Source organism: Haliotis asinina, chromosome 14, assembly GCF_037392515.1.
Source record: "Haliotis asinina isolate JCU_RB_2024 chromosome 14, JCU_Hal_asi_v2, whole genome shotgun sequence".
Lineage (NCBI taxonomy): Eukaryota > Metazoa > Mollusca > Gastropoda > Lepetellida > Haliotidae > Haliotis > Haliotis asinina.
The window spans coordinates 50,780,873-50,798,037 of record NC_090293.1 but is presented as its reverse complement, the minus strand read 5'-3'; the positions used below and the strand labels follow the sequence as shown (position 1 = coordinate 50,798,037).

The 17,165-nt window shown below is 45.0% G+C and overlaps 1 protein-coding gene across 1 annotated transcript; it reads left to right on the top strand.

The window, feature by feature from the left end:
- The first annotated feature begins 1,653 nt into the window (after positions 1–1,653).
- On the top strand, positions 1,654–16,108 carry LOC137261294 (aldo-keto reductase family 1 member B1-like). The gene is made up of 10 exons (XM_067799017.1): positions 1,654–1,776; positions 7,961–8,128; positions 8,992–9,108; positions 9,979–10,056; positions 10,612–10,728; positions 11,640–11,746; positions 12,245–12,326; positions 13,176–13,259; positions 13,739–13,821; positions 15,972–16,108. Exons 1-10 carry the CDS (start codon positions 1,696–1,698, stop codon positions 16,012–16,014), a joined length of 960 nt encoding a protein of 319 aa, XP_067655118.1. The 5' UTR covers positions 1,654–1,695; the 3' UTR covers positions 16,015–16,108.
- Positions 16,109–17,165: the final 1,057 nt, after the last annotated feature.

The following is a 17,165-nucleotide window of genomic DNA, read 5'->3' as shown; positions in this document are numbered from 1 at the left end:
GCTAAGTGTTATTGGGATATTGTGGTCTTGGAATGGACGTCGCGAAAACCATGTGTTTTTAATTTCAACAAGAATACAACAAACAATGCGCACAGAAGATGATATGTAACTTGAGTAATGCCGCGATCTGTACCATATGAAGATTAAAATGCAGTGAAGTTCAACTTATGGGTTATTGTACATAGATATACGTAAACACAGCTATTCCGCCTTATTCAACCGATTCCTGTCACGAAGATGTATATCAGATATGCATTGAAAGCTGATAATTCCACACCCCAACACCGATGAATTTATAAATATACTGATGAGCAAAAGAAAGCACACAGGTTGTGTTTCTTCCGAACCTTTTGATGAATTGGAGACGTTGAAGCACACTGCATTACACGTGTTTTAACTGCAAAGTGACATTGTAACAATAAACAGCGATGCAGTGATTACCACTGCAGACGGTTCCTCCTGGAAGGTCAAGGTCAAGGCCACGCAGCGGTCGGTTGGCCCATTTGGTCTCAGCATGAAGACGTCTTGTCTCTGTGAATCGGCTCATGCGAGACCAAATGGCATGGCTGCTGATGAAGTCACCGTCAACATCCGGTTGCCTAGGTGAATTACTCGCAATCCTCTTTGGGTGTTGTGACTCTGGAAAGTCCACTACTGGGCCGATCACATGTCTAGCCTGCCATATTGAAACGGTTAAACATCTGAATTGCGATTTGTCTGGTGCAACCCAGTGTCCTTGCAATAATGCACCCATAGCACCCATTCGTGACATTCATGTGGCCCGTTCTCGTTGTGCCGACGTCAGTCTTGGCGTTTTAACGACAGGGTTTATACCCTTTGTGCGAGAAGTGTTCGTGCGTGGGAAAGTTGGAAAAATATCACAATTTTGCAAAACTTTGTGCAAAATACTAAAAAATATTTTAGATGTATTTAGCAAATTGAGCATGATGGTTTCGTTCTACACAATCCATGTTCTTCAATAATTTTACTAGTTAGACCGTAATTTGACATTGAAGCAGTAATTACACCTGTGTACTTTCTTTGGCTCGTCAGTTTACATTATACGTTGTTTTTCCAGACTCCATCATTGATTATTCTGTCAACATACACTGAACCTCATTATTTCGCACCCTAACACTGATGAATGTATAATCATACATTAAACGTTGTTTTTCTAGACCCCATGAGTGATGAACCTTGTTATTCTGGACCCTGTGGCTGATTATTGTACGCACGCGTATCACTTTGCTAGAACACAAATCCCCATATGGATACAGTGTGTGAAGCCCATTTCTTGGTGTCCCCCGCCGTGATATTGCTGGCATGTTGCTAAAAGCGGCGTAAAACTAAACTCACTCACTCAGTCATTGTTGGAGTAGGGTGTCACGCATTCAGGTCTAACTGGAAATAACTTACCCCCAGTTACTTGTAGTAAACAAGGGGGTTTTCAGAACAAAAGATATGCCTTTAACATCGTGCCTCTTGCTTTAGCCTAACTGTTATGGCAGCATCTGTATACTATCAGAAATATGCAGCATTTCTTTTCCCATGAATATTTATTGTTATTGTTATGTTAAGTCGACTATTTATCAGCCTGGCGTAGAGCCTACTGATAGCATGACCTATTTTTTTAGGTCAAGCCAATAGGTTGTCACTCATTCAGGCAGATAACAGCAGGAGTTGTCATTTAAAACAATGTCGGTTTCCAAGACGGTCACTTTGCCCGGCGGTGCCAAGATTCCCTCCGTTGGGTGCGGGACGTGGACCGTGTGGGAGGTGAGAAAGGAGAGTGGTTTGATGAGACCGGGGTTTAGGACGTAGACCGCGTGGGAGGTAAGACGGGAGAGGGGTGTGATTAGACACGTTTAGGACGTTGGTCAGATGGGAGGTAAGGAGACGAGGAGATGAGACGAGGCAGGGGTTTAGGACGTGGGTCATGGGAGGTAAGATGGGGAGGGGTGTGACGAGGCAGGGGTTTAGGACGTGGGTCATGTGGGAGGTAAGATGGGGAGGGGTGTGACGAGGCAGGGGTTTAGGACGTGGGTCATGTGGGAAGTAAGATGGGGAGTGGTGTGACGAGGCAGGGGTTTAGGACGTGGGTCATGTGGGAAGTAAGATGGGGAGTGGTGTGACGAGGCAGGGGTTTAGGACGTGGGTCATGTGGGAGGTAAGATGGGGAGTGGTGTGACGAGACAGGGGTTTAGGACATGGGTCAAGTTGGAGGTAAGATGGGGAGTGGTGTGACGAGGCAGGGGTTTAGGACGTGGGTCATGTGAGAGGTAAGATAGGGAGTGGTGTGACGAGGCAGGGGTTTAGGACGTGGGTCATGTGAGAGGTAAGATGGGGAGTGGTGTGACGAGGCAGGGGTTTAGGACGTGGGTCATGTGAGAGGTAAGATGGGGAGTGGTGTGACGAGGCAGGGGTTTAGGACGTGGGTCATGTGGGAGGTAAGATGGGGAATGGTGGGAGGTAAGATGGGGAGTGGTGTGACGAGGCAGGGGTTTAGGACGTGGGTCATGTGAGAGGTAAGATGGGGAGTGGTGTGACGAGGCAGGGGTTTAGGACGTGGGTCATGTGAGAGGTAAGATGGGGAGTGGTGTGACGAGGCAGGGGTTTAGGACGTGGGTCATGTGAGAGGTAAGATGGGGAGTGGTGTGACGAGGCAGGGGTTTAGGACGTGGGTCATGTGGGAGGTAAGATGGGGAGTGGTGGGAGGTAAGATGGGGAGTGGTGTGACGAGACAGGGGTTTGGGACATGGGTCATGTGGGAGGTAAGATGGGGAGTGGTATGATGAGACATGGGTTTGGGACATGGGTCAAGTGGGAGGTAAGATGGGGAGTGGTGTGACGAGGCAGGGGCTTAGGACGTGGGTCAAGTTGGGGGTAAGAGGGGAGACTGATGTGATGAGGTAGGAGCTCACCTACTTTTTGTGAAAATTATTATTGTGAAATTATTATACTGATTATTTCTGTGCTTGTAAGATTTTCAAGTTGACTATTTACAGCGAAAACGGAACGTCTTACGTCTGAATATTTACTACAGGACATCAAATAGTGTTTTGTCATTCTCAAGGACTCAGCATTGATCTCAGATACGCCCCTCGGTGTAAATGATCTTTTTATCATCCCAGTCCAATATATTTGTTAAGTGTACGTGTTTACTTTTGCATCGCGTGAGCGCTCTATCTTCTTTTACTATCAGTCCGCGTTATCTGGATGAGACAAAGATGTGTGCAAGGCCAGCATGCGCGCGGTTAACACAATTACTCGCCCTGCAGTTTTTGTTAAAAAGAAATATTTATGGTTATGATGTTGCCAAAGCAACGATATCTGGTTGAATGCTATTGCGAAATCATACAATTTTAAGGTCAACATTCGAACATCAGTTTGTTTCAAATTAAAACATATCTGTATCTCTCCTTCGTTGATGTAGAACATTGTTTCAACATTGTGTGCCTGATGTTGATTTAAGTCGACATTTCAGTATTATTTCAGCTTCAAATCTATCCCAAATCTGTAATCCACGGCTAAAAATGTGAAAACTGCATCGTACTGTAACACGTCTCGCATGTAGATGACTGCATCCTGTTGTAACACGTCTCGCATGTAGATGATAGCATCCTGTTGCAACACGTCTCACATGTAGATCACTGCATCCTGTTGTAACAGGTCTCGGATGTAGATGACGGCATCCTGTTGTAACACGTCTCGCATGTAGATGACTGCATCGTACTGCAACACGTCTCACATGTAGATCACTGCATCCTGTTGTAACAGGTCTCACATGTAGATCACTGCATCCTGTTGTAACAGGTCTCGGATGTAGATGACGGCATCCTGTTGTAACACGTCTCGCATGTAGATGATAGCATCCTGTTGCAACACGTCTCACATGTAGATCACTGCATCCTGTTGTAACACGTCTCACATGTAGATCACTGCATCCTGTTGTAACACGTCTCGCATGTAGATGATAGCATCCTGTTGCAACAGGTCTCGGATGTAGATGACTGCATCCTGTTGTAACACGTCTCACATGTAGATCACTGCATCCTGTTGTAACACGTCTCGCATGTAGATGATAGCATCCTGTTGTAACACGTCTCGCATGTAGATCACTGCATCCTGTTGTAACACGTCTCACATGTAGATCACTGCATCCTGTTGTAACACGTCTCGCATGTAGATGATAGCATCCTGTTGTAACACGTCTCGCATGTAGATGATAGCATCCTGTTGCAACACGTCTCGCATGTAGATGATAGCATCCTGTTGTAACACGTCTCGCATGTAGATCACTGCATCCTGTTGTAACACGTCTCGCATGTAGATGATAGCATCCTGTTGCAACAGGTCTCGGATGTAGATGACTGCATCGTACTGTAACACGTCTCGGATGTAGATGACGGCATCCTGTTGTAACACGTCTCGCATGTAGATGATAGCATCCTGTTGCAACACGTCTCACATGTAGATCACTGCATCCTGTTGTAACACGTCTCACATGTAGATCACTGCATCCTGTTGTAACATGTCTCGCATGTAGATGATAGCATCCTGTTGCAACAGGTCTCGGATGTAGATGACTGCATCGTACTGTAACACGTCTCGCATGTAGATGATAGCATCCTGTTGCAACACGTCTCGCATGTAGATGATAGCATCCTGTTGTAACACGTCTCGCATGTAGATGATAGCATCCTGTTGTAACACGTCTCACATGTAGATCACTGCATCCTGTTGTAACACGTCTCGCATGTAGATGACGGCATCCTGTTGTAACACGTCTCGCATGTAGATGATAGCATCCTGTTGTAACACGTCTCGCATGTAGATGATAGCATCCTGTTGTAACACGTCTCGAATGTAGATGATAGCATCCTGTTGCAACACGTCTCACATGTAGATCACTGCATCCTGTTGTAACACGTCTCGCATGTAGATGACTGCATCGTACTGTAACACGTCTCGCATGTAGATGATAGCATCCTGTTGCAACACGTCTCGCATGTAGATGATAGCATCCTGTTGTAACACGTCTCGCATGTAGATGATAGCATCCTGTTGTAACACGTCTCGCATGTAGATCACTGCATCCTGTTGTAACACGTCTCGCATGTAGATGACGGCATCCTGTTGTAACACGTCTCGCATGTAGATCACTGCATCCTGTTGTAACACGTCTCGCATGTAGATCACTGCATCCTGTTGTAACACGTCTCGCATGTAGATCACTGCATCCTGTTGTAACATGTCTCGGATGTAGATGACTGCATCCTACTGTAACACGTCTCGCATGTAGATGATAGCATCCTGTTGTAACACGTCTCGCATGTAGATGATAGCATCCTGTTGTAACACGTCTCGAATGTAGATGATAGCATCCTGTTGCAACACGTCTCACATGTAGATCACTGCATCCTGTTGTAACAGGTCTCGGATGTAGATGACGGCATCCTGTTGTAACACGTCTCGCATGTAGATGACTGCATCGTACTGTAACACGTCTCGCATGTAGATGATAGCATCCTGTTGCAACAGGTCTCGGATGTAGATGACTGCATCGTACTGTAACACGTCTCGCATGTAGATGATAGCATCCTGTTGCAACACGTCTCGCATGTAGATGATAGCATCCTGTTGTAACACGTCTCGGATGTAGATGATAGCATCCTGTTGTAACACGTCTCACATGTAGATGATAGCATCCTGTTGCAACACGTCTCGCATGTAGATGATAGCATCCTGTTGTAACACGTCTCACATGTAGATCACTGCATCCTGTTGTAACACGTCTCGCATGTAGATGACGGCATCCTGTTGTAACACGTCTCGCATGTAGATCACTGCATCCTGTTGTAACACGTCTCGCATGTAGATGATAGCATCCTGTTGCAACAGGTCTCGGATGTAGATGACTGCATCGTACTGTAACACGTCTCGCATGTAGATGATAGCATCCTGTTGCAACACGTCTCGCATGTAGATGATAGCATCCTGTTGCAACACGTCTCGCATGTAGATGACTGCATCCTGTTGTAACACGTCTCGCATGTAGATCACTGCATCCTGTTGTAACACGTCTCGCATGTAGATGACGGCATCCTGTTGTAACACGTCTCGAATGTAGATGATAGCATCCTGTTGCAACACGTCTCGCATGTAGATGATAGCATCCTGTTGTAACACGTCTCGAATGTAGATGATAGCATCCTGTTGTAACACGTCTCGCATGTAGATCACTGCATCCTGTTGTAACACGTCTCGCATGTAGATCACTGCATCCTGTTGTAACACGTCTCGCATGTAGATCACTGCATCCTGTTGTAACATGTCTCGGATGTAGATGACTGCATCCTACTGTAACACGTCTCGCATGTAGATGATAGCATCCTGTTGTAACACGTCTCGCATGTAGATGATAGCATCCTGTTGTAACACGTCTCGCATGTAGATCACTGCATCCTGTTGTAACACGTCTCGGATGTAGATGACTGCATCCTACTGTAACACGTCTCGCATGTAGATCACTGCATCCTGTTGTAACACGTCTCGCATGTAGATCACTGCATCCTGTTGTAACACGTCTCACATGTAGATCACTGCATCCTGTTGTAACACGTCTCGCATGTAGATGACGGCATCCTGTTGCAACACGTCTCACATGTAGATGACTGCATCCTGTTGTAACAGGTCTCGGATGTAGATGACTGCATCCTACTGTAACACGTCTCGCATGTAGATCACTGCATCCTGGTGTAACACCGCTGAGATATATTGATGACATCCGACTGTAACATGGCTGATATAATGATCACTGAAACACGTCTGACATATTTAGGAGATAAACATCATGTGTTAGCCAATTTTCGGGTGTTATTGATTATTTGAAGCACGGGAATGCATTTGGAACCGACGGCGTCACATGACGTTTATCGGCATTGTAAACAAAAAAGTAAACCAAAGGGGTTTTACTGTCCAGACTCGTTTACATCGAGTAGGGGTACAGCAGTGAAGTGTCATCAGCTCGCCGTTGCAGCTGGTTCCCATGGTAGCATCTGGAGTCGCTCATTTGTGACGTCATTCTAACTTTAAGTCACAATATGATTTGAATGACGTCACCACTGTTGATGACACAACAAAACAATTGTTTACGTGTCAATACGCAGTGAATAGTCTCGCAGTTTCCGGGAATCTAATACCATTTGATCATGTTTTTCAACTAATCAGATTACATACACAGTAACTTTTGGTTTACAATGATGACTAGATCCTAATGTAACACACTGACATAATGATGCCCTTACTTCACTGTTTCACGTCTGACACATTCATGACTGCATCCTACTGTGACACGGCCTACATACTGATGTCTTTATTTTACTGTTTCACGTCTGACACATTCATGACTCCATCCTACTGTGACACGGCCTACATACTGATTTCTTTATTTTACTTTTCACGTCTGACACATTCATGACTCCATCCCACTGTAACACGACCTACATTCTGATGTCTTTATTATACTTTTCACGTCTGACACATTCATGACTCCATCCTACTGGTACACGTTTCACATACTGATGACTACATTCTACTTTAAAACAGCTGACACATTGATGGTTGTATTTTACTCTTTCGTGGCTGACATATTGATGATTATATTCTACTGTAAGACGGGTGACATATTGATGTCTGCATCCTACTGTAAGACGGGTGACATATTGATGATTGCATCCTACTGTAAGACGGGTGACATATTGATGACCGCATTCTGCTCTAACACGGGTGACATATTGATGACTGCATCCTACTCTAACACGGCTGACTCTTTGATGTCTTCATTTTTCTGTTTCGCATTTGACATATTGATGGCAGAATCCTGCTTTATGACAGCTGACATATTGATGACTGCATCTTACTGCAGCGCGTCTGATATATCGCTGTCTGAATGTTTCAGGCTCCACCTGGTGCTGTCTGTGAGGCGGTCAAAACTGCCATCGCGGAAGGATACAGACACGTCGATTGTGCGTGGGCGTATGACAACGAGGATGAAGTTGGGGAAGCAATAGAGGCTAAAATCAAAGATGGCACCGTGACGAGAAATGACCTCTTTGTCACCACCAAGGTACTACAAGGTCGTCATGTCTCCTAATTCAAACAAGACCCACAGTAGCTGTTGTGATTGATATTTAAGAGTGAGTGAGTGAGTGAGTGAGTGAGTTTGGTTTTACGCCTCTTTTAGCAATATTCCAGCGATATCACGACGGGGGACACCAGAAAATGGGCCTCACACATTGTACCCATGTGGGGAATCGAACCCGGGTCTTCGGCGTGACGAGCGAACACTTTAATCACTAGGCTACCCCACCGCCCCAAGAGTGACTGAGCGAGTTTAGTTTTACGTCGCACTCAGCAGTATTCCAGCCATGTGGCGTCGGTCTGTAAATAATCGGATTTGAGCAAGACAATCCAGTGATCAACAGCATGAGCATCGATCTGCGCAACTGGGATTTGGGAATCCATGGCGTGTGTCAACCAAAAGAGCGAATCTGACCACCCGATCCCGTTAGTGGCCTTTTATGACAAGCGTAGTCGCCTTTCGTTGAATGGATTGCTTATTTCCCAGATCTTTACGATATTTTGAATTCTAGTTACATAACGTTAAGTAATGTTCACGATTAGAAAATGCCTAGAGAGTATTTAGTGAACAAAATAATATGAGGACCAGGGTTACTTTAGTGGTTTTGTTTACTATGAAAACTCAGCACACACTTTAGTTAAACATTCCCAAAATCTTCGAGATATATAACTTTTCTGTTCAGTATATATCATAACAAAGGACATATATCATTTGGGTCACCTGCTGACCTCCAAACTGTGCAGACATACCATTTTGCTGCGTTTAGAGAGTAAATACCAACGTAGGTCAAATAGTGATTACAGTGTTTCAGTGTACTGGGACATTAACACTTTGTTCCTGCGATGTAGCTATGGGACACCGCTCACAGACGCGGCGCCGTCACAGAGCAGCTGAAGAAGGCGCTCGTGAAACTCAAGCTGGACTACATTGACCTTTACCTTATCCACTGGCCCACATCCTTAAAGGTCAGTTAAGTTGGTTTTTAACACCCTAGCAACGTATCATATACTAGTATGCATCTACGACATGTGGGTAGTCGACTCTGGACAAGGCAGATCAGCGGTGTATAGCATGGGCAACGTCATCGGGGTACGTGAAACCGTATATGGTAATTATTTTAAAATCTAAATAAAATCTGCAAATGGTGATGTAAGTTAATTTCATAGTATCCCTGTTCATGTTTTTCTTAAATGTTACTCTTGTTTATCTATTTTGGTCATTTTCACTCTATTTTTTCCTGGTTTTTATTGAAGGGAGGGGTGGTTATAGACTTGATGGTAGCTGTAGCTTGGTCGCTGGTAGACAACATGGTAATGGTGGTGGTGATAGACTAGATGACAGTGGTGGTAGAATGGATGGTAGTGGCAATGATAGTGGTTGCTGTAGACCGGATGGTTGGTAGTGGTAGTAGACTGGATGATAGCGGTGGTGTACTGGATGGTTGTGACGATAGACTAGATTCTGTTGGAGATTGTAGACCGGATGGTACTGGTGGTAGACTAGATGGTAGTGGTGCAGATGACTCATGGTAGTGGTTGAGATGAATGATGGTAGTGGTGGTAGACGGGATGGTAATGACTGAGGTAGACGACATTGTAGTGGCTAAAGCAGGCGATTGAAGTGGTTGTGGTAGAGTGGATGGTAGTGGCGATGGTTGAATGGCTAATAGTGGTGGTGGACTTGATCGTAATGGTGGTGCTAGCAGTATGACATATGTGTGTGCGTGTGCGTACATATGTGCATGCGTGCGTGCTCACGTGCTTGTGTGTGTATAAAATGAATATCCCATTTTCAATTATTGTTTAATCTTGCAGCTGTTGTTGTTTACTTTTTAGGAAGGCGACAAAAATTTCCCCCAAGACGAAAATGGCAAACACATCTTTGAGTTCCACGATCTCTTGGATACATGGAAGGTTGGTGCGCTAATTCTATTGCTGGGAAGTGCTGGGTAGTCGAGGATAGTGTTGCGTGGTGATGGATAGTTTGGGACCGTGCTCTGTAGTGTTCATATTGGTAGTTAGTGCTGGATAATGCTAAGCTAACCTGGATTGCACTGGATAGTGCTGAAAGTGTTAGATAGTGATGGATATTGCCAGGCAGTGCCTGGTATCGCTGGGCGCTGATGGATAATGCTAGACAGTGTTGAACAGTGCCAAATGGTGTTGTAAAGTGCTGTGGCTACATAGTGCTGTATAGTATCTGATCGCTTGGCAGTGATGGACAGTGCTGGGTGTTGAAGCTCCTGGTACAGCTAAGGGACGTAACTACGCTTACATTGACCATTGACACACTGTTATTCAACTACATTATAGTCATAGAATACCATCTTAGTAACTACATGTGTTGATCTATAACACTGTAACTGTCACTCTGTAATACTGTAACTGAATTGTAGACCTGTGTATCATGTTAACTGTATAACAGTGAAACTCTGTACCCATGTAACACTGTACCACCATCCCACTCAGGGAATGGAGGATGCAATGGATGCCGGGCTGACAAGAAATATCGGCATCTCCAACTTCAACAGCCAACAGGTGCAGAGAGTGATTGATGGGGCTCGGATCAAGCCATGCAACATCCAGGTAACACACACGCACACGCACACGCACACGCACACGCACACGCATGTTGAATGCGTTTCCTTCAGTTTACAAACACAAACAGAACATACGTCCCCCAGTGACACACAATCAACTTGAGGGCACTATATTACACCCAACTGCCGACCAAACATATTTCAAGCGAACTTCATAGAGTTAATCCATAGGAATGCTTTTAGGAATGTCCTATAACGAAACGTCTTATTGAAACCAGTTCGGGAAACACCGACAACAGCGCTTGCGACAGTGATCGATGTTCGGTGCAATTGTATACATTCCATATATGGCCAGTGTTCTCTGCTTGGAAGCTATTCGCCGTAAGGGAAATGAACCTTTCACTGCATCAAAATGAAGCTAAAATGAGTGCATATGCCTCAGTACATATAATATGGACCAAAACATTGTCGCAAAGGTGTGAAATTGTGCCCGCTACAACTGTAATTGTTATATGCAAGTGTGAATATGACTTTGTGTAAGATCCACAAACCATTACTCTTCATCCTACCACCATCCCGCCACCACCCCACCCCATCCCACACACACATCGACCTCTCCCCCTACCCCTCCCCAATTCCTTCCTATCGAAATCTCCTCCCACTATCCATGTATAATGTTCAATTATAATATTTCAAATTCTTTTATTCATATAAAAACTGCAACGTTTTTAACGACCTGCTTTCCCAGTACCCGTGACATCCCTCGATATCAACCGTAAACTGATATAAAATATTGATTGTCCCTTTGTAAAATAGCAATGATGTTGTTTACATTCAATATTCTCCCGTCATCAGTGGATATTGGCATCTTCTGTAGCAGTATTTTCAGGATAATGCAGAGTCCTTGAAAATGCTTGTGGACAAGGAATTTCTCCTTTACCATTTGTTTCATTCCAGATCGAGGTGAACCCATTCTTCAGTAACACTAGGCTGATTGACTTCTGCCAAGAACGGGGACTGATCGTCACAGCCTACTCTCCCTTCGGGACTCCAAACAGGCCATGGTAATAAATTCCTTTGTAATATATACAGCAGAAATCCAACTCCTTATCAGTAAGGGGACAAACAACGCTCCAGTCCTCATATACTGGGGACAAACCACATCCCACCCTTACATAGAAGGACAGACAACAATCCACACCTTTCAGACATGCAGCTGACAAAAGCTGGTTGAACCTAACCTAAAATGTCTGTACACTGCATACATTTCTCTAGTTTTAGTTTTTTCTGCCTCAGGGGCCATGCTTGCCATAAAATGCGCCTATGCTTGTCGTAAGATGTGACTAACGGGATCTGCTGGTCAGGCTCGCTTGACACATGTCATCGGTTCCCAATTTGTATGCGCAGATCGATGCTTATGCTGTTGATCACTGGATTGTCTGGTCCAGACTCGATTATTTACAGACCGCCGCCATATAGCTGGAATATTGCTGAGTGCGGCGTAAAACTAAACGCACTCGCTTACTCACTCTGCCTTAGGCCATGTTTTCTTGCATTTCCAGGAAGAACAGTGACGATCCAGTGTTGTTCGAACAGCCCATTTTGAAAGAAATCGCTGCGGCCAAAGGGAAAACACCGGCTCAGGTACGTGTATCTGTAATGGCACTCTGGTTGTCTTGGCAACCACGGAACATTTAATATGTTGCTATAATACTCTACCGGAATTGACATTCACACGAGAGAAATGAGTTAGCAGTTGTCCCAAAAAGGTCCTTGACTATTTCGTGTCGTTCCACTGAGTAAATTCAGAAGGGGGATGTTATGTGCAGGTTAATCACCCTTCCAAGCTAGTTATTGAAATAAACTACGCGACGCTTTGCCCGATCAGATTTTATCCAAATAACTACCGTAGTGCTTGTGACTAAACGGCTTACACCACGAGGGGATACGTATTTAATACGTATAAAATGTATTAGTCATGATGAAGATTATGTTTTTAAAACACTCCCAAGAACAATGGCCAAACCTATCCCCAGTGGTTTAATATTATGTTATAAGTTTACCACCTAAATGTTCATTATATTCTTGTTGACTGAAGATGGATGTTACAGGGTTTAGGCTGAGAAATTACGATATGACGTAATCCATTGTTCATGTTCGTGACGTCATTAATTAACTCCGGACTATTGTTTTTGAGAATTACTGACGCCATGTCTTATTGAAGTCATTGAGGTGGAACCCCATCGCAAAACTTCAGCTAGTCAGTCAGCTTTCGAAATTCATGAAAATGCACGTTCACAACTGTGTTCATTATTGTGACAGACTCAGCAAAACCATATCCTCATAACATCAAATTGTAGTTTAAAAATGTATTCAAATGGAAATATTCTTTGAGCGCTGAACAAGCATTGAAGGTTGAGTAGTAATCAGTCAGTCAATGGTGACCTGAAGTGAAATGAAGCATATCAGACATTGCATTTTCTAACGGTTCAGGTGTGTCTGAGGTTCCTTCTCCAGCGGGGATTGGTCATCATCCCAAAGAGCGTCACGCCCTCCAGGATCAAGGAGAACTTCCAGGTAGACAATACAACAAAAGTCAGCGTTCGAAGTACCTGCCTGCCTGACCAAAGGACGGGATATTTTCATCAGCGACTGCCAGATTCTCAAATTCCCCTGCCCGGCGGTCGGGTTACATTTAGACATGTTTACGAAGATATTCATCATATTTTTGAAACAATACATCATTATTAATTCACTCGTAAAAATACATGATGAATTCCAACTGGATTATAATCTATGTCATTATTATTAAATTAAATTTATTATCAGGCAGGTAAGTTTTGGTCAGAGCTGGCAAGTTTTACGTCTAACCAGTCCTGGTCTGGCTGAACGTTTGGGAGTTCCATACCCTGCAAAGGTCGATCACTCTGGACACGGCTATGTGGACAAGTACCGTCATCTGTAATTAAGTAAAGATAATACGAAGTAAAGATAATGGCATCGTTAGGAGTCCAGTGACTATAATCTAACGTTGGCGTTATGTTTGCATGTTTCAGTTGTTCGACTTCGAACTGTCAGAGGCTGAGATGCAACAAATGTTCAGCCTGAACAGAGATTTCCGTGTCTATGAACAGGACATGTGAGTATCACAACTATACCACGCTTGTACCCTGAAAGTCACTGTATATTAAGAGATTACATTATTCTCCACATACTTTTATAGAAATACTCATTATATTTGATAAGGAATGCGAGGATACTCAAGCGACCACCAGTGATGGCTTTTGGTCAGACACTGTGGTTGATGGCTTGTCGTGAGACACCGTGGTCGATGTCTTGTGGTCAGACACTGTGGTTGGTGGCTTGTGCTCAGACACTGTGTTTGGCGGGTTGTGGTCAGACACTGTTGTTGGTGGCTTGTGCTGAGACACTGTCTTTGGTGGGTTTTGGTCAGACACTGTAGTTGACTGTGTGCGGTAAGACACTGTGGTTGATGGCTTGTCGTGAGACACCGTGGTCGATGTCTTGTGGTCAGACACCGTGGTTGGTGGTTTGTGCTCAGACACTGCGTTTGGCGGGTTGTAGTCAGACACTGTTGTTGGTGGCTTGTGCTGAGACACTGTGTTTGGCGGGTTTTGGTAAGACACTGTGCTTGGTGGCTTGTGCTGAGACACTGTGTTTGGCGGGTTGTGGTCAGACACTGTGGTTGACTGTGTGCGGTAAGACACTGTGGTTGATGGCTTGTCGTGAGACACCGTGATCGATGTCTTGTGGTCAGACACTGTGGTTGGTGTCTTGAGCTCAGACACTGTGTTTGGCGGGTTGTGGTCAGACACTGTGGTTGACTGTGTGCGGTAAGACACTGTGGTTGATGGCTTGTCGTGAGACACCGTGGTCGATGTCTTGTGGTCAGACACTGTGGTTGATGTCTTGTGCTCAGACACTGCGTTTGGCGGGTTTTGGTAAGACACTGTGGTTGGTGGCTTGTGCTCAGACACTGTGTTTGACGGGTTGTGGTCAGACACTGTTGTTGGTGGCTTGTGCTCAGACACTGTGTTTGGCGGGTTGTAGTCAGACACTGTCCTTGGTGGCTTGTGCTGAGACACTGTGTTTGGCGGGTTGTGGTCAGACACTGTGGTTGACTGTGTGCGGTAAGACACTGTGGTTGATAGCTTGTCGTGAGACACCGTGGTCGATGTCTTGTGGTCAGACACTGTGGTTGGTGGCTTGTGCTCAGACACTGTGTTTGGCGGGTTGTGGTCAGACACTGTTGTTGGTGGCTTGTGCTGAGACACTGTCTTTGGTGGGTTTTGGTCAGACACTGTAGTTGACTGTGTGCGGTAAGACACTGTGGTTGATGGCTTGTCGTGAGACACCGTGGTCGATGTCTTGTGGTCAGACACCGTGGTTGGTGGTTTGTGCTCAGACACTGCGTTTGGCGGGTTGTAGTCAGACACTGTTGTTGGTGGCTTGTGCTGAGACACTGTGTTTGGCGGGTTTTGGTAAGACACTGTGCTTGGTGGCTTGTGCTGAGACACTGTGTTTGGCGGATTGTGGTCAGACACTGTGGTTGACTGTGTGCGGTAAGACACTGTGGTTGATGGCTTGTCGTGAGACACCGTGATCGATGTCTTGTGGTCAGACACTGTGGTTGGTGTCTTGAGCTCAGACACTGTGTTTGGCGGGTTGTGGTCAGACACTGTGGTTGACTGTGTGCGGTAAGACACTGTGGTTGATGGCTTGTCGTGAGACACCGTGGTCGATGTCTTGTGGTCAGACACTGTGGTTGATGTCTTGTGCTCAGACACTGTGTTTGGCGGGTTTTGGTAAGACACTGTGGTTGGTGGCTTGTGCTCAGACACTGTGTTTGACGGGTTGTGGTCAGACACTGTTGTTGGTGGCTTGTGCTCAGACACTGTGTTTGGCGGGTTGTAGTCAGACACTGTGCTTGGTGGCGTGTGCTCAGACACTGTGTTTGGTTGCGTGTTGTAAGACACTATGGTTGTTGGCTTGTGGTAAGACATTGTTGTTGACGGTGTGTGGTAAGACACTGTGTTTGATGGCTTGTGGTAAGACACTGTGGTTATCAAATCTGCTGGTGAAGTAAACAAAATCAAATAACACAAAACGTCACACATTGTAAATATTGTAAATCTTCATAGAGACCTCTGCTGTAATGATTTTGCGGTTGGACAATTCCAAATCTTTATGCGGTTTCCTTCGAAGCGACAGTGTTGGACTGTATTCTCAATGCCACTGAGTGACGTTGATCATTGTTGTGTGTTTCAGAGTGATCGATCATCCTGAATATCCATTTAAGATCCCCTTCTGAGGCGAAAGCATACTGCTTGCTTACACTAGTGGTCAAAAGAAACACCTGTATATGATATGAATATTGCATGCAATAAAATGTTAGATCCCTGAATTATCAATTGCGTTGTTCATGCATGGCAAACTATACCATGGGCCCACGAGTCCGAGTGTACAGCCACTTACAGTTGTAAGAGGTGGTTAAATGGAATATGTTGTCAGACACTGTGGTTAACAGCATGTGGTCAGACACTGTGATTAACAGCGTGTGGTCAGACACTGTGATAAGCCTTGTGGTCAGACACTGTGGTTAACAGCGTGTGGTCAGACACTGTGATTTACAGCGTGTGGTCAGACACTGTGATTTACAGCGTGTGGTCAGACACTGTGATTTACAGCGTGTGGTCAGACACTGTGGTTAACAGCGTGTGGTCAGACACTGTGGTTAACAGCGTGTGGTCAGACACTGTGGTTAACAGCGTGTGGTCAGACACTGTGATTTACAGCGTGTGGTCAGACACTGTGGTTAACAGCGTGTGGTCAGACACTGTGGTTAACAGCGTGTGGTCAGACACTGTGGTTAACAGCGTGTGGTCAGACACTGTGGTTAACAGCGTGTGGTCAGACACTGTGATTTACAGCGTGTGGTCAGACACTGTGGTTAACAGCGTGTGGTCAGACACTGTGGTTAACAGCGTGTGGTCAGACACTGTGGTTAACAGCGTGTGGTCAGACACTGTGATTTACAGCGTGTGGTCAGACACTGTGATTTACAGCGTGTGGTCAGACACTGTGATTCACAGCGTGTGGTCAGACACTGTGGTTAACAGTGTGTGGTAGGATACTGAGGTTGATGGCTTGTGGTCAGACACTATGGTTGATGGCATGAAACCGTTCCATGGACGGACTGACACAGCAAGCGCAAATCTTTATGCATGTTGATGTAATCATCGATACGCTCCGATGTATTTTTAAAACTATGAACAGTGGTTTTCATGCGTGGATAAACTATGCGAGTTCTACCGTACAATTCCATAAGTACAGAAAAATATGTCTATATTTATAACATGTATGCAGTAAATTATGCTACCATAATCGCAGATATACTTGAGATAACGATACAGAAACATATATGCTATATCTTACGATCAGAAATCCCTATTAAACTATTGT